The sequence below is a fragment of the Guyanagaster necrorhizus genome (genome assembly GCF_019112545.1).
Source record: "Guyanagaster necrorhizus MCA 3950 unplaced genomic scaffold BT62scaffold_76, whole genome shotgun sequence".
Taxonomy (NCBI): domain Eukaryota; kingdom Fungi; phylum Basidiomycota; class Agaricomycetes; order Agaricales; family Physalacriaceae; genus Guyanagaster; species Guyanagaster necrorhizus.
The window spans coordinates 1-22312 of NW_025064955.1; the positions used below are offsets into that span (position 1 = coordinate 1).

The 22312-nt window shown below is 45.6% G+C and overlaps 8 protein-coding genes across 8 annotated transcripts; 6 read left to right on the forward strand and 2 right to left on the reverse strand.

Annotated features, from left to right (window-relative positions):
• Positions 1-20: 20 nt before the first annotated feature.
• Positions 21-601, forward strand: BT62DRAFT_1014023 (uncharacterized protein; the record flags this gene model as incomplete). Its single annotated transcript, XM_043178143.1, has 4 exons — positions 21-31; positions 101-110; positions 167-467; positions 519-601. The coding sequence occupies 4 exons, from the start codon at positions 21-23 to the stop codon at positions 599-601; spliced, it is 405 nt and encodes a 134-aa protein (XP_043032850.1).
• A 418-nt stretch (positions 602-1019) lies between these two features.
• On the forward strand, positions 1020-2141 carry BT62DRAFT_1081624 (uncharacterized protein; the record flags this gene model as incomplete). Its single annotated transcript, XM_043179684.1, has 5 exons — positions 1020-1165; positions 1217-1342; positions 1391-1444; positions 1488-1569; positions 1611-2141. 5 exons carry the CDS (start codon positions 1020-1022, stop codon positions 2043-2045), a joined length of 843 nt encoding a protein of 280 aa, XP_043032851.1. The 3' UTR covers positions 2046-2141.
• A 2203-nt stretch (positions 2142-4344) lies between these two features.
• On the forward strand, positions 4345-5131 carry BT62DRAFT_1014025 (uncharacterized protein; the record flags this gene model as incomplete). Its single annotated transcript, XM_043178144.1, has 4 exons — positions 4345-4436; positions 4494-4595; positions 4655-4996; positions 5053-5131. 4 exons carry the CDS (start codon positions 4345-4347, stop codon positions 5129-5131), a joined length of 615 nt encoding a protein of 204 aa, XP_043032852.1.
• A 291-nt stretch (positions 5132-5422) lies between these two features.
• On the reverse strand, positions 5423-5749 carry BT62DRAFT_1014026 (uncharacterized protein; the record flags this gene model as incomplete). The annotated part of the gene is made up of 1 exon (XM_043178145.1): positions 5423-5749. The coding sequence occupies one exon, from the start codon at positions 5747-5749 to the stop codon at positions 5423-5425; it is 327 nt and encodes a 108-aa protein (XP_043032853.1).
• Positions 5750-6964: 1215 nt separating this feature from the next.
• On the forward strand, positions 6965-7449 carry BT62DRAFT_1058082 (uncharacterized protein; the record flags this gene model as incomplete). Its single annotated transcript, XM_043178588.1, has 2 exons — positions 6965-7147; positions 7201-7449. Coding segments are annotated over 2 exons (432 nt in total), but the record flags the coding sequence as incomplete, so codon positions are not given.
• A 2739-nt stretch (positions 7450-10188) lies between these two features.
• Positions 10189-11042, forward strand: BT62DRAFT_939049 (uncharacterized protein). The gene has a single exon (XM_043187645.1). It carries the CDS (start codon positions 10229-10231, stop codon positions 11036-11038), a length of 810 nt encoding a protein of 269 aa, XP_043032855.1. The 5' UTR covers positions 10189-10228; the 3' UTR covers positions 11039-11042.
• A 7648-nt stretch (positions 11043-18690) lies between these two features.
• Positions 18691-19283, forward strand: BT62DRAFT_739404 (uncharacterized protein). The gene is made up of 2 exons (XM_043182103.1): positions 18691-19033; positions 19089-19283. Exons 1-2 carry the CDS (start codon positions 18758-18760, stop codon positions 19224-19226), a joined length of 414 nt encoding a protein of 137 aa, XP_043032856.1. The 5' UTR covers positions 18691-18757; the 3' UTR covers positions 19227-19283.
• Positions 19284-20174: 891 nt separating this feature from the next.
• Positions 20175-21674, reverse strand: BT62DRAFT_976911 (enoyl-CoA hydratase; the record flags this gene model as incomplete). The annotated part of the gene is made up of 7 exons (XM_043189251.1): positions 20175-20565; positions 20617-20640; positions 20689-20890; positions 20948-21015; positions 21077-21111; positions 21167-21462; positions 21508-21674. The coding sequence occupies 7 exons, from the start codon at positions 21672-21674 to the stop codon at positions 20518-20520; spliced, it is 840 nt and encodes a 279-aa protein (XP_043032857.1). The 3' UTR covers positions 20175-20517.
• Between the last annotated feature and the right edge of the window lie 638 nt (positions 21675-22312).

Here is a 22312-nt window from a genome sequence, read left to right on the forward strand (position 1 = left end):
CGCGTATAAGGGGGTCGTACATGGGGAGAAGGTACGTGACACTGCTCTTCATTATCTTCCGTTTCCTGATGTGTTCCATGCGTGGCTTGTGCTCTTCTAGGTCAATAATGGTTTGGCAATCGATCCGTGGTCATTACAGACACCAGAGTCAGCGTATCCGCAATAGAGCACTCGCAGTAAATACGATCAGATGCAGCAATGGGACGATAGGAACAATATGCTGGCCTATAGAATGGGGCTGAGAAGCGCCAGCCATCGGTCACATTCCGTGCTCGCTGCATGGATTGTAATCCTTGTATTTGACGTCGTGGCGACAAGATGCATTCTCTCGTGGCTGCCCAAAATGGTTGCGCTGATGTATTGTCCGTGTGACGCCATCTATCCTTCGAGTTCGTCGTGGAATTTCGGGCCTGCAGCTCTGACGTGGTCCCTTGATGGCGATTTGAAGGACAGCGTTTGTAGCAAAGGTATGACAGCCGCTTGATGGACTTTTTCGTCATTCTGAGATTCTTTGTCAGGCGCGTTGCTCGAATCGACGATAATACAAGGACTCACTCTACATACGAGGACACAAACACCGATTGGGATGCAGTTCGGATAACCCGATATTGGATCTAAGTTTCGACCCGTTCACGTTCTGTGTGCAATTTTCCGTTCGGTACACAGAAAACTGGAAGGAAGAAAACTGATATCGATTATAGATCATTTTGATGTCATTCCCAGCCCCACAGCCATGACACCATGAAACAAGATCCCGGCGGAGAGCACCTGGACGCTGATGGTGAACATCGTGGCACACTGATCGCGCAGAGGCCTCTGAAAATGATCCCTTCCCTTGGAATCTGAATCGGGACAATTTGCAATAAACACTATTTGGTCACGAGATAGAGATCGGCCCACAGCAGCATGAACTTTATCCTGCTCGTCGACGATGTGCTGATTTGCACCATCGCGTTTCTCTCTGTTCCAGATATTCTGCGACTTCATTAGGTAAGGCTTTCTTTGGCCTTAATTCCTGGATGCTGAATTTTCAGAAGTGTAAACGGTTCGACGCACTGACAAGGCTACTAATCATATGGACCAACGCCCACAAGCTCGACATTCTGTCCAATGACTATCCTTTCCCCCTCGATGTTATCGATCTTGAACAGCGCACGCGACACGCGTACCGACTCGCGTCATGATGGCTCCTTGACTGTTCTCTGTCACCCACAAGCAAGGTGATGTTGGTGGACTCACCTGTATCAGAGATCAAATTCATCTCAGGGCGGCAGCACAAATGGCTGCTGACCGCATCCAAGGGGACACGGTCAGTCCTGATGATCTGGGACATCGTGGAGGCGTACAAGTGCTCGAAATGATCCCCACACCGGAACGACGTTGGATTCAGGGATGTGACAGTTAACGATAACCCAGATTCTGAAGCCAGTGTCATGGTGTCATTGTGAGCACCTGTTAATATGCTAAACGACCACTAATTTCTATAGATCGCAGATAATTGTGCTCCTGCACTTGGACGATGATGGAACATTTCATGAAATCTACTTCATCAACATCAACCTCCGCCTTGTCACCCTCACTGGTGACATCTTAGCGCTAACTGATCCCAGCTCCACTACGCTCATCTACAACTGGAAGACCGGCGAGCGCACACACCTCGACACGCCGCGCACCCGTTGCCTCCAAATCATTTAACCCCGCCCACGGACCTCGTCCTGCATGCCCAGTCCATCGCTCTCTACGTCCTTCCATCACCCACGCTTGTCTCCAAATATTCCTTTGGCTGGGTCGACGGTGCCAGTGCAACCCCCACCTCCATCCCTATCCGCAATAACATAACCCTCTGGGATAACAGCATGAATCCTTCCAGCACTACTCCCTATCATCCTTCCCGCCAATGCTCACCAGTAAAACATCCTCCTTCCATCGATCTACTCGATGTTCGGACATCATCCTCGGCAAGCGGGCCACTCCCATCACCGCAATCGGGAGGAGCAGAACAGTTACGAGACCCTCGTGGCTGCTGTCTTCCCCAGTCCGCTTAACCACACCGAGAATGCCCGTGTTCGCACGATCTGCTAGAATAATTTTGATAATTGGATGGCGTTGGATTATGACGAGGACCTTGGAAGGATCGCGCTTGTAACGTGGTCTGGGAAGATTACCATTGTTGACATGTAGCCGAAATATATCTCCATGAGTACTATCATGTCTGCTACACGATTGTCTTTTTCTACTGTGCATCCCTTGTCAGTCTTTATTCAGAGTACTCTATATGTTGATTCTATTCGCTCTATGACAGCCCATTGTACAATGGCTAGATCGTATTCCTCTACATCTGGATTTAGAAGAACTGATGAGGCACTTGCGGATTAGCTTCGGAACCTATGTTTCTTCGTCATTCATCTTGTAAGGCAGGTATCGGTCAGTTCCTGTTTGCAAAGGTATTATTTTGGGATGGTAACTGTTGGAAATCCTCGGTGTTGCGCAGGGTAGACTCCAGGCTGGTAAGGCCAGAAGGTATGAATTTGTTATTCTACAGCTCCTACAGAGCTTGTATTTGTACTCTCCAGGCTTGTATCTAGAATTTACTACAACTTTCTCTTTCTCTCGAGCTTACTCATCAGCTCTCGGCATGATGCCGGATTGCCCTTTCTAGAACTTTCCAGCAAAATCCAACAGTAACTATATGAGGAGCGTTATGATTTGGGTATGAATATGGAAATCGGAGATGTACACATTCACCGGGACCGATTCAGCGAACCATGATTAAGATTCAGTGTGAGCCAAGTCGATCCCAGTCGATTGTTCATCGTTGAGAGTGGAGGCCGCGAGCAAGCACAGTGCAAAAGAATAAACCAAGAAATAGTCTGGGAAGGAATGCGACCGCATCGTCGAATTCATTTTTCAGGGCCTTTAATTTCAGTGGTTTGCCTTGCGCGACATAGAATATGCAACAATGGACTGTTTTATTCTCGCTATAAGAATACAACTAACCTCTTTCTTTTTGTGGTAGGACTTTGTTGGCATGTCTTAACATTCATCCATACCCTCAGCATCGTCGCTCAGACCGGCCTTAGATGCTGGCACTTCTCAAATGGTACAAATTTATTACCTTTAATCTCATGATTTCGTCCGGCGGATAATCACTCATCCATTGAATCTGGGCGGGTTTTGCCCTGGTTTCCCTACTGTCCTTCTTGTTAGGCTTTCGCTGATGTGTTTCCCAAGACTTGGGGTCAGAGCACTTTATTTCTTTTAATAAAAAAAAAGGTATGATCCCAAGCATCTTCTCCGACGTTGTTCCTCAACGCCAGCTGCCAAAGCAATGGTTTACATACCCATACTATATCGACTTACAGGCCCATGCCTTTTCTACATATAGGACTTCTTTTACCAAAGTCTTCAATCAATCCATCAGACACTAGTAATTCATTTCAGTGCGACGGAAGGCAGGTCTTTCTATCGACGAAGGAAATTTACCGGTCGCGTGACAAAAACATCATCAGGGACTGGAGAACCCCCCGGTGGTGTTGTAACCTTCTGTTGTGTCACCAATGTTCGTGAACGAGATCGGTTTGTACACAACGGCGGTACCTTCGAATCAATCAGGTAACAGGATACAATTTAGAGGTGAAATATCGACGTGCTTACCCTTTCCGTCGACAATCTCAGGACTACCACGCTTACATCCCCTGCTCATACAACTACAGCAACGTGGCTGCTCTCACTACAATTCAGTCCTTCGCTCAAGACACGCACACACCAAATATAGCCCGAGATATTGCAACCCGCTTTAATTATGACCAAAGAACACAGGTTTTGGATCGCCATGCGAAACCAAACCAACTCATCATTGACAGATGCATCTATAGGAAATTGAACCCTCAAACTGGCGTGGCCCCGACAGCCACTAGACGTCATCCGATTATGGTTAGAGCTCCACCCAGCTATTCCTTCACATGGTAATTTTTTGCCTGACATAAATGGATCTCTTAATATTTGAAGGATTTTTTACAAGATGGACCCAATTACAATCACATATAGGTATCGTGCGGGAGCAGGAAGATTGACTATAAAACATTTCATTTTTGGCCTATAAAACGATGTCTCCTGTAGGAAAGACCTCTCCCTCCTGATTTTTTTTTCCTTCTAGAGTGAATGAGGGATTCAAAGACCAAAACTCTCCTGAAATTCTTGTGTTTCTTCCTTGCTGACTTTTGGATCATTATCTTCAGCGGAAAGCGGACCGAATTCCTTTGCTGGGAAGTATTGTTACCGAATGAGTATCACACCTTATTATTTAACGCATGGATCTCCTACCTTTCCACTTCCGTAACGAAAATGACAGGTATATCACAGATCTACAATGAATTTCTGTGGGGAATCGAACCGCCGACCGGACCACCTCGACCATTCGGACGTTATCCTTCCACGTTTCAACCTTCTTTCACATGAAACATCTAGTTCATCTGAATGACGACGTTTCCTAGGAGCAGAAGCCTCTCCCCTGCCCTACGTTGCGTCTTGGAATTTCAGACCATCGAAAACCTTATTTTCGACATCTGCCCCAAAATGGAAACATCGTTTCCCCAGTCAGCCTCACAATACATTCCACCACACATACAGCCGCACTGACCCGTCCGGCTTCCAGCAGCACCTCTTCGTCGCCGAACTGTCCCACCGTTCACCACTCTCCCGAAAAGTCCACTATAACCATCGATGCTGAAAAACAAGTCAACCCATGGGATAGCTACGAAGAGGATGAAATGCCCGAAGAGACTCAGCCGCACCTCGTACGCAACCTACGGTTACAGGCCTTCTCTATTTACCGCCGCCTATTCTCAGTCGCGTTCTTAACGGACATGGGTATCTTCATTTCGTACGCAATCCGCAGCTATCAGACTGCACTGGTCGCGGTGGCGAATATCTTTTTCGCTATTCTCATGAGGCATGAACGCGTTATAAACTCAATTGCATGCTCTGTTCCTCAGTCGTGAGTTCTCTTTGCCTGGTGATCTTTGTAGTTCACTGATGCGTTTTCTTACCGAGGTGGCCGTTCTTCATTCGTCCGACTGCTGCGAGAGTGTGTCATAATGGAGGCAACCATTCGGGAGCTGCTGCTGTTTGAGGGACATTTTTGCTGATATTTTTGGCCACCCAAGCGACTAGGGAACTTGTTCACAGCAAGCGGGTACATTTCCCCTCAAAGTGTATGTCTGCGTGATTCTAAACCATCGATACACTTCCAGACTTCAGTGGCTTGTCAACTTTTTGACTCCGGGAAAGGCCTGTGGAGAACAATGTCCAACATTGTCTTCTTCTCCAGATGCTCCTGTGTGAGCACTGTGCTATATGTATACATGATATCCAACTCGGTTATTTGTTCCGGTAACTGCAGCCACGCGAGTTCAGCGTCGTTTTACCACCAGTTGTTGTTCACCGATGTCTGCGAGACGTTGGGGAATAAATTTTGAAGTACTGGCATAAGATCGTGGATATCTGACCATGCTGGGTGCGCTTTGGGATGGAGGTGGATATCGACTTCGAGGACGAAGGAGATGGACCGGCAGAACTTCGACGGCGAAAATGAAGCGTCGACGGACCGGAAGGCTATGGTGTCTCGTTGTAGGGTACGGCCGATGATGTGGTTAAGGTGGAAATGAGTGAAGATGTGTATGTCAGTGCAGTACACATGAGTAAATTCCCAAGCAAACGATTTGCTGACGAGAAGGGATGATGTTGCCATCCGGAGACGTTCGACGGGTGTAAGAGGAAAGGCCCATGCTTCCTCGATCGTCTGGGCAGGTATTTTTGCAGGCAGTACATTTGCCACTGTTCAACAGCAGTTGTAGAGATGATTTATGTGATTACAGGCATCGTTGTCCCTGCATTTTATATCTGATGATGCTCCACATTTTCATGATCCACCCTGGCCTTGGTGGTGAGAGTTCTGTCTCATCGATCATCCTGGGTAGAGTGTCCCCACTGGATGAAATTCTGCAAGCTTAGAATATCACACATCTTCTGTGACATCCTTAGAAATGGTTAGTTCAATAACAGTAGGATATATATTAATCTCCTTTTCACCAAGAAGTCACAGCTCCAAAATTTGCTGACTGACTGGAAATGCACTGTATGAAACTTGATGTCTAGGAAAATGGTTTCAGATGGCTCCCGGAACATTAGAAAGGGGGATGGAGGTAAAGGCCGAAGTTAGACTGTAATTGGTGGCTGTGTCTTACGAGGGATTTCATTGAATCTGCCTTCATTTAGTGTCTTTACACCCATTTAAATTATTTATGAGCTCTCAGCTTCCTTGGTGTCACCAAATGATTCACTAGGACTAATTTCCCTTTGCAGAGCATCCATTTAATTATAAGTGGCTAGGTCAAAATAGAATTTATTTATCTGCAAATTATCACTCTATGTACTTAAAATAAATAATATTTTGGAGGAAACGGCGGAAGATTCGGGGATCGCGAGATGGTTTCCATTTTGAGGAGTTTACACCACACAGTTTTAGCTTACATCATCATCACGGAGGGCGAATTTGAGACAAGTCTCAGACGGCAATGGATATATAATGGAGCTCTTTGGCCTCTCTTCAGTCCCTCACTGAACATCTCTCTACACTACACAGTGAAGTCACTCAGCTCATTTTTGATCTTTTGAATCATTTATCAGTCTGTCCCTTAGTTTCTTTATGATTGTCTCATACTAACCATCTTATTTTCCCTCTCTTCATTCAATGCTTTCTGCTGAAGTTGTTGAGGATTACATTCACTTTGCTAGGAGCTACATGGAGGAGGCTCAGAGCTCTGTTGACCAGGACCCTACTATCTCCCCAACCACTGCTACATCAACCTTCTCCTCTCTGGACCTTGGCAGTGATACCATGTGCAGCACTACTTCCTACACTTCTGATGTGCATGCTGTCTCCAAGGAAGAGGCTGAATTCTACTATGCAGGCCTTCATTCTGGGCCCACATTGCTTTACCGCACAGGCAAAAAGTGGTTCCCACCCAGAGGACCTGAAGCCTATCACTGTTTGAAAGAGCTGCGCCCAGTCTACAACCATCTGATTATAACAGTCTGGAACAATGACTTGGGCTGGAAGGTTGTTAAAGTTTTAGATGCTCATACAGTCAGTTAATAGATATTTATCATATTATAGAATTTGCTAATTAGGATTTTTAGATCCACTTTACAACAATAGATGTTGTTCGTTTCAAGATGGCCCAGTTCAATGAACTATCTGAGGATGAAAAAGATGCTGATGAAGAAACAGTACAGGCTAAGAAACCAGTTATTGGTCCTGTCACTATTTGGATTGGTGTCATCTCTGAGTCTACCTCTGCCACAGCTGCCCATGATGCAGCTCAGGACATTCTAGCCCTTCTCAAGGACTATCAGATCACTGATGTTGATGTTGACTTCTGTGAGTCCTTCTATACATGTGAGGCTAGTCCTCAGCTTCTTGAACCTGTCAGTGATCTGGACTCACTTGTCAATGGATGTTACAATTTTTTCAATTTATTTTATCTTTTATCTTATCTTATCAGAGCATCTATCTAATCACAGGCACTTACAGATAGGCATGGGATGATTATACAATCACAATAAGCCACACTATTATTCTGTAAACAGTGATAGTGTCTCAATGGTAGACAATACCTCATTGTTCCACCCCCAACAACCAGAGGTGACAAGGACTATAGCACAGAGATGCACAATTAATAGGACTATATTTATCAAAAGGCAAAATGTATATAAGTAGCTTAGCTCTTGCTGTAGATACCCAGCTTCAAGCTAAAGTTTATTCTATATCATCTTCTCTTGACCCTAACTTGTCTAAATGTCTTGGAATACATTGGCTATATAACACATATAGTGAACTGATGTGACTGTATGAAGACAATACAGCATCAGTTTATCACATGTTTAAGTCATGTGCACTTTGGGTCTAACAATGTCATTAGTCCTCTCACTTCCACTCTTGGCCTGTTAGACCTGCTCAACACATGACTAGAACACATGATAAACTAATGCTGCATTGAGTTTGTATAGTCACATTAGAGTCCACTATTATGTGTTCAACTTGGTGCAAACCAGGCATTCACAGAACAAGCTTGAGAGAGATAAGTGGTATGAATAAACTTTAGCTTGAAGCTGGAGTATTACAGCAAGAGCTATCATACTTATATACTTGTCTGTAATAATAAATACAGTTCCTGTACTATTATGGCTCTCTGCATTGTGACACTATGGTGTCTGATTGTCAGATATGAAACAAATGGATGTTGTCTGTTGTTAAGGCATCTTTGATATTATTGTCATGGTTTACCTATTGTGTCCATCTCCATCATATGGCAATTATCCCACAATCCTAAGTGCTTAATGATAAGCTAGGTGCCAGATAAGATAAATAAACATAAAAAATCATAACAATTGTCTAAGCATCTTGATATCAATAATGACATCAAAGACCATTTTTTTCTGTGACTTCTTTTCTTTCTTCTATGCTCCTTTATCTATTGCTTGTTTGTTAGTGCAGATGAATGCTTTGACTGCTGGTGGATTGCTGTTTAGGTTTATCTTTATTTTTCATCTTGTCTTTTCATACTTGATGTCTAAGGCTTGGACTAGTGGACTTGTCATTTCAGTTTGTCTCATTTCTTTACTCTCTCTCCTCATGCAATTGATGGCCTTCATGTTCAGATTCCATATGACTTGACATAGTTTACTGGACTATCAGACATGCTTGCCAATTTTGAGTGGTATTTAGTAGGCATTGACACATCTTTACTGTAGCTTCTTATTCTTCAGACCCTTACAACTTCACCACATACTATTTATTCTCCTCTCCACTCATCTATACCCATTGTTCATCTATCCTTCTCTGTCTATCCCCAGTTGTGTTGTGTACCCCCCCCCCCCTATATACCCCATTCCCACTCATCTTATATCTCCTCTTACATGTTGAATGAACATTGTTGACTTTGTTGTTTAAATCACACATGATAAAACAAAGTTCAATATGTGGGTAAGGTTGACTTAGGCACTTATTAGTGCTCTAGTGCTGAGTGGGGCTTAGCTTTATTCTTGTTGATGACTTTGCCATTGTGACTTGCTTATTTTCTTTTTTATATACTAGATGAATTTTCCATTTTACATTTTCATGCATGCATTTGCTTGTGTTGATTTGTGTTTTATTGATGATCATTTGTGTTCTTACCAATGCATTCATGACATCAAAAGTACATGTTAGTATATATGATTGCAGAGGAAATATTCACATCAGAAAGTTTTCAATCTCTAAAAACTCTTACAACTGTTATGAACAGACTAAAGTGCTGATTTAACTGTTTGAGACCTAATAATGATAAATTTCCTGCCCAACAGGTCTCCCTAGCCACTCCAATAGCATAGTTCCACAATAATTGTGTTAGAATATTAATGGAACCCCCAATGCAAGGCCAGAAATGTGAATGCATGTTAATGATGCTAAAGTCTTTGCTGAAGTTGACTGAAAAGGTACCATCTATTCTGACAGACCCAGGCTAGAAACAGCTGGTGAGCTTGTTGGATATGTGAAGACAGTTGTCCTCCTCTGGTATAACATGTGCTTTCACAATTGCCTGTTCAGTAGCAGGCAAATAAGAATTGCCATCAGATGGAAAAGTCAGTATGCAAAAAAGCCTTTGCATGTCTCTTAGGAGTATGTGGTTCATATTTCCCATTTCTTTTGAATTTCACACGTTTCAGGCCCCTTGACGGCCATGTGAAGGATCGGATGCATAGCAAAGGTATGACAGCCTCTCGATGCTCTCATTCTGAGATTCTTTGTCAGGCGCGTTGCTCGAATCGACGATAATACAGGGACTCACTCTGCTTACGAGCACACAGAAACACCGATTGGATTGCAATTCGGATATTCCGACATTGGATCCAAGTTTCGGCCCTCTTGCAACGGGTTCACGCTGTGTGTTCGATATTCCGTTCACTTATAATGCTTGACTTCTAACGCGTATAATTCTGTGTAGTTATGTCTACAGGGTCTCTGTGTAACGAATGTCTCTTCTTTTATCTCCCTGAAGCCAACGCGTATGATCATGTTGATGCGACTCGGATTACCGAAGCGATCATGCGGCAACGGGGCCATCAACACATGCTCACCCTGCGTAAGCGCCAGGCAGTCTTCTCTTCTTCCTTCACTGCGTCCACGATGGTTTCTCAAGACTTCGCAGCCAGATGTCATCCGACCTTCAATACTCCAGGCGCCGACGCCGTTCTATCTTCGCTAGACGATACTTTATACCGACTGCCATCATTCGTCTTGCGAAGGTCGACCGCGTTCTTCGCTTCGAGCTCCTTCACTTTCGGACGAGACAGCGAGCCGATCCCCATCCATGAACACGATGTTGTCTTGGAGCGACTGCTACGTATTATCAGCGGGCTCGAGATCCCGCCTTGGCGCAAATTTGATGACCTCGAGGGTGTGCTCAGCCTAGCTGATGCCTGGGGAGCCAGAAGTGCGGTGGACATTATACGCGCATCTATCACTGCCCCCGTGTTCCTGAGAGAACCACTCCGGGTGTATGCGATAGCAACTAGATTTGGGTGGGAGGAGGAAGCGGAGCTCGCGTCGAAACATACTCTATCCTTGTCTCTCCACGAGGAGCAGTACCAGGAGGCGCTGCAGCGGATCCCGACGCGGTCGTTGGTCAAGTTGTTCAAGCTGCACCGGAAGCGGAGGGATGAGTTTCAGATGGGTATGGCATGGGACGCGAGTTGTAAGGGGTGTGGTGAGTCTGTCGACGGGTCGGCGTGGACGGCGCTTGTGTGGAAGATGTTCTGGGAAATGGATGCGAAGTCGTCGGGGGATAGGCTTTGTTCGTTGGAGGTTGAGGAGTGGCCGGAAATGCTGGCATGTTCGGAGGTGAAATGTGCTGGATGTGGAATGGCGGTATATGATAGATTGGAGGTGATGGAGAGGGTGAGGAAGTGTTTGGCTGATTTGCCGGATACGATATAGACGGGTTCGGTTCGAGAGATTCATTCATCATTTTTAGTTTTCCCTGAGGTATTCTTGCACAGCATACTCGTGAGGGAGTACCGCAGAAACTCCTAATGTTACCATGGATATACTCGGTGCGCATCATTTTTCGTTGCAGTCTCCAAGACTGAGAATCATGCATAGCCATCCATCAACATATCATTGTATACATTTAGCAAAGGTGAGTATATTATGATGTCTCTGTACGCCCCGCTGATGGACAGCATCTAGTATAACCTAATATTACATATAACCTACCAAACGTCCAGTCCTATATGGCATTGGCTCGATATCCTGCATGATGCATAAGGCCGTGCTCGCCGCAAGAATACCAGATACAATGCTGGTTCTAAGAAATATCCGAAGAACCGCAAGATGTCGTACAGGCCAATTAGAAATGACGTTTGACTGGACAATATCTTTGACCTTGGTATTCTTCATAGCTCCTGGCGCGTTCCAAGGCGACAGCTGCTCTTTATTTCATGTACCCTTCTCTCTCTTTCAAATAAATGTGTAATGACCGACTTGTCCCCTTGTCTTTCCACATGCAAGATGGTTCGATGCGCCTGTCACCCTAGTTGGCGTTGTCTTCTTAGGATAGCTGTTCCTCATGTTGAAAAATGATCAAACTTTTCCGCTACATGCTTGAACTCTGCTTCTGTGATACTGGTTAGTCAGCATTTCCGAGGCGCTCTGCCTTCCCTCTATCCACCATGGGTATTGGCCTCGGCAGAGGGCTTGGAAGCAACGCTGAATGAGGTTTGTTCCGCCTAATGTAGCGATTAGTTCCCCCAGTGAAGGTTTTATCATAGCGAGCGCCGTAACTTGTATCTACCACGGACACCGGTGTTGAGCGATCCATGAACAATGCATGCCAGGAGAGCATAGATCACCTGTAACGCCCCAATATAGCAGCGTTAACACGCGTTTTCCTTTTTCTTGAACACCGTTCAGATGAGGCAATGTCAGGTGACTAGGACACTTTTTCATATTGTCGACTCGACACGAATTCTTTGTGTTGTGACATCTAGGTCTTCACCCTAGTGCTTGTCGAGAAACTCGAAGCTTCATCCACCTGTGAATTATGCAGCTGTTCGGCTGTGGTAACGTCTTGGTAGAATGACCCCAGCAAAAGGCTGCAAGCAAATATTCATTTCCTTGACCTTTAAGGTACATCTAGTTATATTAGATGCATTCACGATGTAATTGTTAACATATGGTTTTCCAGTTTGCAATCCACGTATCACGATCGCGTTCGAGGTCCGATTACCCGCCGATGGCATGTGGAGGAGTTTCAAATGTAAAGCCTTTCTCTCAGAGTGTGGATTATCCAGCGTCTAGTACCTACTAAATCGTAATCGCAGAAGTCTGAGTGCACCAGCGGCAGGTTATTCCGCAAAGGGCATGTCAAATCGTTGCTGTAGCCGTTCTGGGTTATTTCTTGAACTTCATGTACTGAATCAGTTCGGGCAGGTTGGCTTCCTACACGCAGAACGCCCGCCGTAGTTCTTGATACGTGGAAGCAACGGCGGCTCGGATTGGAAGCGGAATGAAGGTTGGTATGGCATGGCATGAAATGCCGTGCGGATTCAGCCGCGATCGTAGAAACACGTGATCTCCCCCTCCCCCTCTGCTTTTGCTCCGCCAGCAGCAGCGAGCGTAGATACGGAACGCCTCGTTCGTGGATCTCCCGCCTTTGTACAAATAAAGCTGTTTCTTTCTCTACCCACCCACCCCCACCAATAAGAGCAAACCGAAATGGACACACAGACAGCAAAGTAGTCCAAAGAACTCTCGCAGCCGAGACGAAAGGAGACAGATACGGTAAAAGGTTGTCGTTTCAGCACAGGTTCGCCTCACCACTGGGATTCCGTACGATCTTCAGGAATTCTCTCCTCACACAGTTCGTGTTGTTAGAGTCTCCATTGTGCTAGCCCGTTATCAGATTACCACACCGCACGTACACGCTACAATCCTCCTCTCGCTAATGTAACAAGATCACTGTCAACTTATACCGCTATGAATTCTTCATTTCAATTTATCTATAAGTTTCTTCATGGTCTTCACAGGATAAAGAGCCACCATACTGATGCCTTGTACGGTATGGACGAGACGACGATGCGTCGTCCCAAAATTAATGTACTCCTACGACCCAAGGGCAGGAACTAGTTCGCCTTGGTTCATTTAAATAGTCTCGTTCATCGCTTCAATGTCTGACTGCAGATGCATACAATGTCGCGGCGCGTTTCCAAATTGCTAAATACCAAGAATGGAATTTGCATTGAAAAGCAAGTAAAGAGAACAGACAAACAAAGCCACTGTGAATTGGACTTGAAATGGTTCTTTTCGCTATGGTTGTGAGACATATGTGCATCAGATCTTCTTTCGTGGCCTATAATAGAGGACAGATCGTCCATGCTTCCTATCGATAAAGTCCAAGAATACGCGCAGCGACTTTACTGGCAAGATATATTGAATATATGACTGCCTGGAGATAGTCTCTCAGCGTGTACAATCCACAAGCGACTGGCTGTATTAAGTGTAGTTACGAGTAAGCGCATACAGTTCAACCGTCGCGGATGATATCCAGGATCCTTTTCCTCAGTCGGTTTCTACATACAGCGTGCAAAGTCGAAGTGCTAGTAATACGAAACTCCTCGGACTTGCGGTGATAACCAGGTACGGTAAGATCGTCATCGAGAAAATCAAACCGTACTCGTCTCGCAGAAATCCCTCACACTTACGCGGGAGAAGCTGCGCTTTTCTTGGAGTGCATGTGGCCAATAATCATCAGAGAAGCAGAATACAAATAACCCGTTTGCGGCATGAACGCCCGCGACGTAAGTCCGTAGATTAGACCGCTTCAATAGTAGAGCCTCTGGCCATATGGTTGGGACCGGGTCCACAGGATAAGCATTCGTTCCGAATCATGATAGAAGGTCCACATTCGAGCACTTTTCCTAACCATTGAATAGAGCGGGGAAAGACATCTGATGAGTCAATAAATACAGGAGAAATGCATGGTGCCATCTGGCTTAAGGATTATAACGCCACCGATGTACTTCATTATGAATCTTTGGGAAAAGGTGCGACTTAGCTATCCTTCATTTGCAAAAGAGTGCATCATACTGATTCTCTTTGCCTGGTTGCCAGCCTTATGCCGTTGAGCTAAAAATAACAATCAGCAGTCATGCAGTTTGACTACGCAGATATTCTATAATACTTATCCTTCAATGCGCGGCGGCAGCGCGCCCTTTAATGCGTCAAATATCGTCTTTCTAGTTAGATATAAGATGTCCGTGTCCACAGAAATAACATACACCGTTCCTGATCAGGACCTTGCGCCGATTGCCAGTGCCAGTGCCGAAAAGCCTCTCCTGTAAGGACCGAAAATCACAGGTTACACAGATAGGAGAGTCTGGCACTCCTGGTAAGAAAATATTTCGGTTCAATCAGAAACTGACGAAATGGGTGGATAACAAAAGAAAATTTGTCGAGGCATCTTGAACAGCGTCCACTGTCGAGAAACAAATCTGTTTCAATCCGTAAGCTTCCAGGAAAACTTGAACCTCAAAGGTAATCACGACGCATTTTTTTGTGGAGAATGCCTGATAAAAATTCTATCTATATTCCAATCTTTCTCCCTTGCATTCCGACTCGGCAGAGTGGTCAGTGCCACCAACAGTGTCCGTCGAAAGTGTCAGTGACTCTGGACTCTCTTAGCGGCTGTGCATGTCACATTATGGCCAACCTGTCCGGACTCCGCAAATCGCAGCACGTCATGTCTTCTTCCACTGATTCGATTCTACTCACTGATTCTTGGTGACTATTTTCTGCTACCAAGATACTACCTGTCACTCACTGAAAATGGTCTAGAGAGATCTGGGCATGGCACGGCTTTCCTAGGCTGACACTTAACTGACACCAATGGAAAGAGTCCGAGCCTGAGGAACAATTTCGCCGTCTGCCGACCCCCATTCGCTTCTATGTATTACAATCGAGTTGAGCTGCAGGATATTTCTTTATGCAAGCCTTTATCCAAGAAATATCATCTCGTAAAACTATCTGACGGATAAATCAGAATTTATTGTAGTGTCTGTATCCTCACTCTACTCACCCTCATCCCCTCCCATGTACAAGGGGTATATGGATATATTTTCGTCTGGCTAACCATTTTAGCCTATTAGAATGCTAAATTTGTGCGGCCGGATGTTTCTTTTTAAAATTACACATCACGAACCTGTTCTCTAGACTCTGTCAGTCCTGAATTCTCTCCGTTGGGAGCGTTCGCACGGTCCGGTTCCTCCGAGATCACGTGTTACATTGCCGTAGATTCCCGCTTGTCCGTAGTTATAACCGAGACTATCACTATCCATTGCCGATTCCCTCTCTTGGACCTAGCGATACGGTTCCACCGTCTTTACGTTTTATTAGTATATCGAATGGACTATATCAACATTTATTACGTGTTAATCCGGATTCCTCATTCGATTGCGGAAGGCCGAAGATGACTATCAATGTCACATCGTCAAGTATCATTGATGTCTCACCCACGATGCCGAAATGTAGGTGGCAGTAGGCGTATACTTCTCCCACAAAACGGCTTGATATCCCTGAGACTGTCACTGCCACCGTAAATCCCTATCCTCTCCGCATCTTTCGCACTTGTCAAACCACAGCGCCCAAAGCGTTATCCCTGCAGGCCCGACCCCTTCTGATGCAAAGCACTAGTCTCTCTCGGATGTTCGCTAATTCCCTCCCAGAATACAGTACTCATATATTTTACTAATGCATTTACGGCCTCTATTGCTCGTTCCACATGACTGGGCTCTCATATAAAACATTTTTATATACGGAATGTCTTCGGAACTTCCGACACTTCGGTGACTTCCTGAGGGAAGTGAAAGGCGAATGTGCCCTCCCCTTGGGCACTCAATTACAGAATTGTATCCTTCAAGCGGTTCCGAGAAGATCTAGCTGACTCTATGATCCACGGTCCACATTATGCCCGCGGAAAGATCACATACTAGATCTCGTTCGAATTTAAAAATTTCACGGATTGTAAATTCTGGTCTACGAGTAAGGAACATTCATCCAACGGTAGATTCGGCTCCTGCCCCGATGATCTTGATTTCTGATATTCATCCTTCTCCCAGCCTCTGGCGAAGTTCACATCAAACTTTTTTTTGCACGGCCCATTTTCTTGGATCTTGTTGATATCAATATGGTCACCCGTGGGTGGGTCATTGGACCTCGGGTTGGACAGCCAAAATAAACGCACACCGAAGGCAGGATCGGAGACCTGGAGGAGGATAGAAGGAACAGGGAGCCAGGGGTTCAGTTTAGTGTCACGTCGATGTTCGTTGTTTGAAAAGGGCCTATCTCGAGAGAGCCCAGACAGGAAGTCGTATTCAGTATTTGTAAATAAAATTTGGCTGACTTTCTGCGAACAATGAATAGAAAGGTATGTGTATTTGTGAGGGCTATATGCCACATCTTGCTAAAGTCAATCATTCACCCGGGATGCTACAGGCACCGGACCCATGCTATAAAAGATAGAAGTCAAGGTCTGGATCATCAGAATACGTTATGTCTCAGACTTGGCTGGGGGGAGAAGGATTGGCCGAGAGAAACTCCACTCCATACTAGTTTTCCATGCTCTATTCAGGAACGATAAATTTGTTGAAAAACAATTGTAGGTTAATACTACAGCTCGTGGTCCTCGAATTGTCTAGAAGACCTCCGGGATAAGCATATCTGTGTGAAGTTAGCTGTTTGTGGAATGTGACGGCGTTGGAAAGCGTAAACCTATCCCACTTGCCTTGGGACCTTGGTTCGCTTCCAGTGAATGTGCGATTATGTATGACGGACGCATATGTCGGGGGAAATTCGTGAGGTCAACAACGTCATTCCAGGCACAGTAGAGACAGTTAAACCTAAAATCCTTCACAGAATTTTCTCGACGTTGGAGCCTCCGCACCAAACTGCCTCAGCACGGAACAGTAGTCAGTGAAGTTAGGCAAATTGGACGTTGAAGAATAATAATAGAATTTATCTCTAACACCCGGTCCAGATTTAACCGCGGATATAATTACAAAAGGAAAGCACAAATCCCGGACCAATTTTCCAGCTTAAGAATGGGAATAAGTATCAGGGCATACCTTGGAGAAAAAAGGATGAGCTGCATAGCTCACAACCAGAGTGCAACGTATTTGAATATTATGATCCATCCTCTCGAAGCAAGAACAGCCTTGGCTGTGTTCCGTATCGTGTTCACCTGATTCGCCTTGTGTTCTCATCAATGTTATGGCCGGAAAACAGCATGTCTTGAAGGTTTCTATGCTGAACCGGGCGGAGGCATTTGTTCCGATTACTGATCTCACCATATTGACCTTGACCTTGTCATCTTGGCGGCAACTTGGTCGTAAACTGTCCAAACATATGAAAGGTTTCTAGTGAACACGAGTTTCAATTTTGTGCTCGATTGCTGCGCGGTTACCTTGGAACGTGTTTCAGAGCGACCAAGATCGACCAGTACGGAAAAACAAGAACTATCAGCACAAGTTAAATAAGACCTATATTTGATAGAAGAAAGCTAAGAAAAGGCTCTTAAGACCTTGCTAAAGTAAAGGCTGGGACTTACGGAGATAAGAGCAAGTTACCTGAGCCAAATATTCTTCGAAGTATTGTGTCCGAGAAGTTGCAAGGGAAGTTCTTCGACGAGCCAGACTGCTCGATAATCTTGCCATGTTTGATAAAATCCTCAGCGGCTCGGAGAAGAAATTCCGAGTTACGTAAGGATTCCCTCCAAAGAGCAGAGTTTGGCAACATAAATCAAATAGCTGGTCGTCCAACGGTGCCCTCTGATTATCTCGGAAAGGTCGCGCAGGCGACGTTAAGTTGAAAAATAGAGTAGCGGTGTGGCAGTCCAGCAGAACTTTATGTGAGATATAGCACAAAAAATTCTTCATGGTCGGAATCATCACTGACACCGTTACTCAACGTTCAATACATATCTTCACATCCTGCTGCGCCGCTGTCATGACTATGCTCCTTTCTGTGGAGATCCTCAGCTGACCTCCCAAGCCCGACGCCACCAGCCCCCCGTAGACGAGGCCTTTCAGATTTCTTTACTAGGCGCCGGAATGTCCTTTTGAATTTCTAAGCAAACCAGGCAACTAGACGCGATGCTGGATGGGAAATATAGACAAGTGCTCTGCAGGTCCCTCAGACGGCGCTTTTTACCAAGTATTCAAAAATCACAACCGCTACTTCGCCCACTTTCCAGCCCCTTCCTTCTGCTGACAATACCGTGATTTGTCCAAGCTGCGCACTTGAAAACATTCTTCGATAATACATGATTGGTAGATATTCTTGTTCTGAAGGCGCACAAGAATCCATTTGTTTATCTATTCTTGTCATTATTACATCAAGGACCGCTTCCCCAATCTCGTGCTTCGTCCAATTCGAATTTCATAGGCTACCCGAAGGCGGTTCGACTCAGACCTCCGAGTCTAATCAAACTGCGCAAACTGTTCACCGGCCTCATCTGAGGGAAGTCGTCCGGGAACGGTCTAGTAACAAATCCGGCTTTCCCCTTCAATTCATCTTACTTCTTAACCCGTTTTAGGCATCAGCATAGAGATCCCGAAACTTTTCTTCCCGGTATATGGCCCGTCAGCTGAGTATGTCCTAAAAATGTGCGTCACTGGAAATGATAAAAGGGCAAGGGACGTTTCCTCAGTCAAGTTCCCAACTCGTACTTACGCCCTCTCGCCCTCTACTACTAATCTATGTGCACATCATCATCATCCTCTATCCCAGTCCCGGGACACGAATCTTCGTATACGAGACTGTCCTCGAGTACATTGGAGCCGACCGGTAGAACCAACGAGCCCCAGTGCTGTCATTGTGGGTGGAGGGGCTCTCACGCTCCAGGATGCCCTTTCAAGTCATGAGTTGAATCCCAATTCCGTGCGCTCTTCTATCTTCTTCTTTAACCTCGCTTATCGCCACCCCTCGTCATCAGACACCTCACTACGTTTTGACAAGAATCGCTATATTTCTTTTCTGTTATCACTATCTTCTTTTATCCTGTTGTACACTTGTTTTCGCACGCTATTTCCGTCCCTGCCCTTCTTCTGTCGTTATTTATTCCATATCTTAGAGTTGTAATAACGTCAATTTTGTCCTGCTGCGAACTAATAGTACAACTGTATTGAGCCCGAGATCGTACCTGTTTATTTCATTTTGAGTTCTTCTATTCGTCAAACACTACTTGGAACACACGAAGAAAACTCCCTGTGAGCATTTTCCCACAGGCCGCTATTCAGTTCAAGTTCGATTTATCTCCGAAGAAGAAATGTCCTTGATCTGTGGTTCGCCTCCCAACTCGGCACTCGGAGCAAGAACCTAACCAGAGAATACCGGCGAGTTGCCCTCAGCTCCGCAATCGCCATGGCCATAATCGAGCCAGCCTTCACCTACCCTTCGACGCACTCTGGGCGTTACCTACTGGGCTACTAATTACCGCGACAATCCGTTCTACCAGTACATCCACATGACAGATTCTCGAGGTTATTGAGCCCTTTTGAATTCAAACGCTACTCTAACTAAAACATTCGCAGTCGGACTCCCTACACGATAACCGATTCCCACACTACTCATTATGCTACTAATTACTGGCCCAATCACGCCACCAGATTACGAGGTGTTTGGGTCCTTTCGGATTTGGATTCTACTCTAACAAACGAAAAGCCAATTCCCACACTTACTGTCCCTCAACCCTTTTGTCGTCAGTGTTTTTTTTCGGGCCGGGAGCAGAAATATAGGAGCCAGATACTCCAGTCTCGTTCTAAAAATGAAATGCCGTGCACAGTTGATTCCAGGTGGAATGGGTTTCAGGGTCGTCCTCAAACCTGGCGTACAGCAACTTCTATAATTATTATTCCACCAGACTGACCGAATTTGTATTCGCGGAGACAGCCCGCATCTAAATATACGTTCGTGATGAGAATAGGAAACGCAGCAGAAATAGTTTTTCAGAACAACGACATCCCTCGAGATCAATTATTCTCAAGGGCAATATATACTCAAGATTAAAGTGACACTGTCAGTCGTATCTACGCCATGAAGGAAATACCATATTGTGCTTTGCACCACCAGTGCCATGGAGGAGGCCTACGGAGTATATGATAACTATAACTGAGGCGAGGATAATTGATAGCAAGAGCGAAATACAGCAGAAATAGTCTTCCACAGTGACGATCTTACAGGGCAATTTTCATATATCCCCCATGGTGATATCGGCGCTTTGCGCGGATTCCTGCGCAGTGAAATCCAAGTCCGTAACAGAAGAAACAATAAAGGATAGAATCAATTCAGTCTCCGTAAGGGAGTCGTCCTCGAACTGAGATGTCAATAATAATCAGAACCCGAGTCCCATACAGCGCACATGCCTACAGCTTCGCATTCACGCTAGGGTTCTGCCATACCGGGAGCCGTTTCTATTGTTCGATATGTCAGCATCACTAGGTCAAGAAAGATACAAAGCTCACTTCAATAAACGCCCTCAAGCCCTCCTGGTACAAGGTCAGCTAGACATGGATAGAAATGAAAGACGAAATTGCCTTCAAGTTTTCTCCGCCAATGAAAAGCCCACTACTCTCTGAACTCCATGCTGCATTCAACACGGAGCGATTGCTGCCTTCAGCGAGAATGAGCGCTCTCTTCGTAGCTTGTACCGAATCGGGAGAGCATCTCTCGACTAGTTCCTTGGCATATCCGAGGGCTGTCGGCAAGACAGAAGATGGAGGCGTTAAGGTATTGATACTAATCACAGACAACATCAGAGAAAAAAATAATTGATAAGCCCGAACAGTGACTCACAAACCGAACCTCTCATAACCTTCCTTTGCCGTAATCGTCTTACCAAGGAGCAGCATCTCACTAGCTCGCTAAGAAAATGACGGACATTGAGCGCGAACCTCCACTAATGTGAAGCGATCAAGTAAATACCTGATGTCCAGCAATCTGTGTTAACCGAGGTATACCTGAAAATACAATGAAGATCAATGAAGCCAATCAACCCTGGTCGACGCAACGCACCTCCTTGAAGAGCCCCTACACCCCTCCTCACCTCCGGCAAAGCAAACTTTGCATTCTCATCTGCGACGACAAGGTCGCAATTTAACAAAATCTCCATCCCCCCACCGTATGCACCGCCATTAACAGCAGCAATGATAGGTTTGGCAGTGAGTCTTCTAGAGATACTCGCAAATCCAAACTTATTCGCACTGATATCCGCCTGATCGGTCGACGGAGCAGAGACAAGACGGCTATCCCACCCCTTCAGATCCGCCCCAGCACAGAACATGCGTCCAGCCCCTGTCAAAACCAGAACCCTAAATTGACGTCAGAACGGAACCAAAACTGAGGAGAGGACAGACCACAGCTTGGTCTCGCGCTCAAACCAATCGAGTACGGTGCGCAGCTCATCCGCGAGCTCCACGGTGACCGAATTGAGGGCATCGGGACGGTTCAGGGTAAGCAGGAGGACGTGGGGGGAGGGGAAGCCGAGGACGAGCTCTGATGAATGAGGGGGTTGCGAGGGCATGGTGGGGAAAACGGATAATGGATGATCACACTTTCTGATCGGTTGATCGGACATCGGACCGGGGTACCGAGCACAGGATGACTCGGACCCTTTTTGGTAACAACTTGGTAATTGAGCAGCAAACTCATAAGGCACTCCAGAACGTAGGAATTTTTTATCTTAACTAGGGAGTGCATTATTCCACCCCAGCTCCCTGGTTACTACCCGTGAATTTTTTGTTTTACTAAGCCTTATCGCATAATCAGAGATTCCCTCTCCTCTGTCTTGCGTTCCAAGATGACCTCGTGAGTTAAATATTCAGTTTTTATGCTAAAGTCCGATCCAGCGTGCCCTGTATTCGACGAAGAAAGTAAGGCTACTTGACAGCTGATGCGAAGCTGAGTAAGTCGACGAAAAAGAACAATCAGAATGAAAGCGACTGTCTCATACATACAGAAACATTGGAGCATCGAGGAGGACCCCGAGTATGTGATGTCGACCTGACGCGATACAAGACCGGCAGGCATTACACCCGCAGCCGGCGGAAGTCGTCAGTCCCAAAGCCGGCCGCAGGGACAGGAAGGCTGGCAGATAAAACGACCTTCCGTCTCAATCAAGAGTGGTGTTGAAAATCATATACCAGAAAGGGTCATACTTAG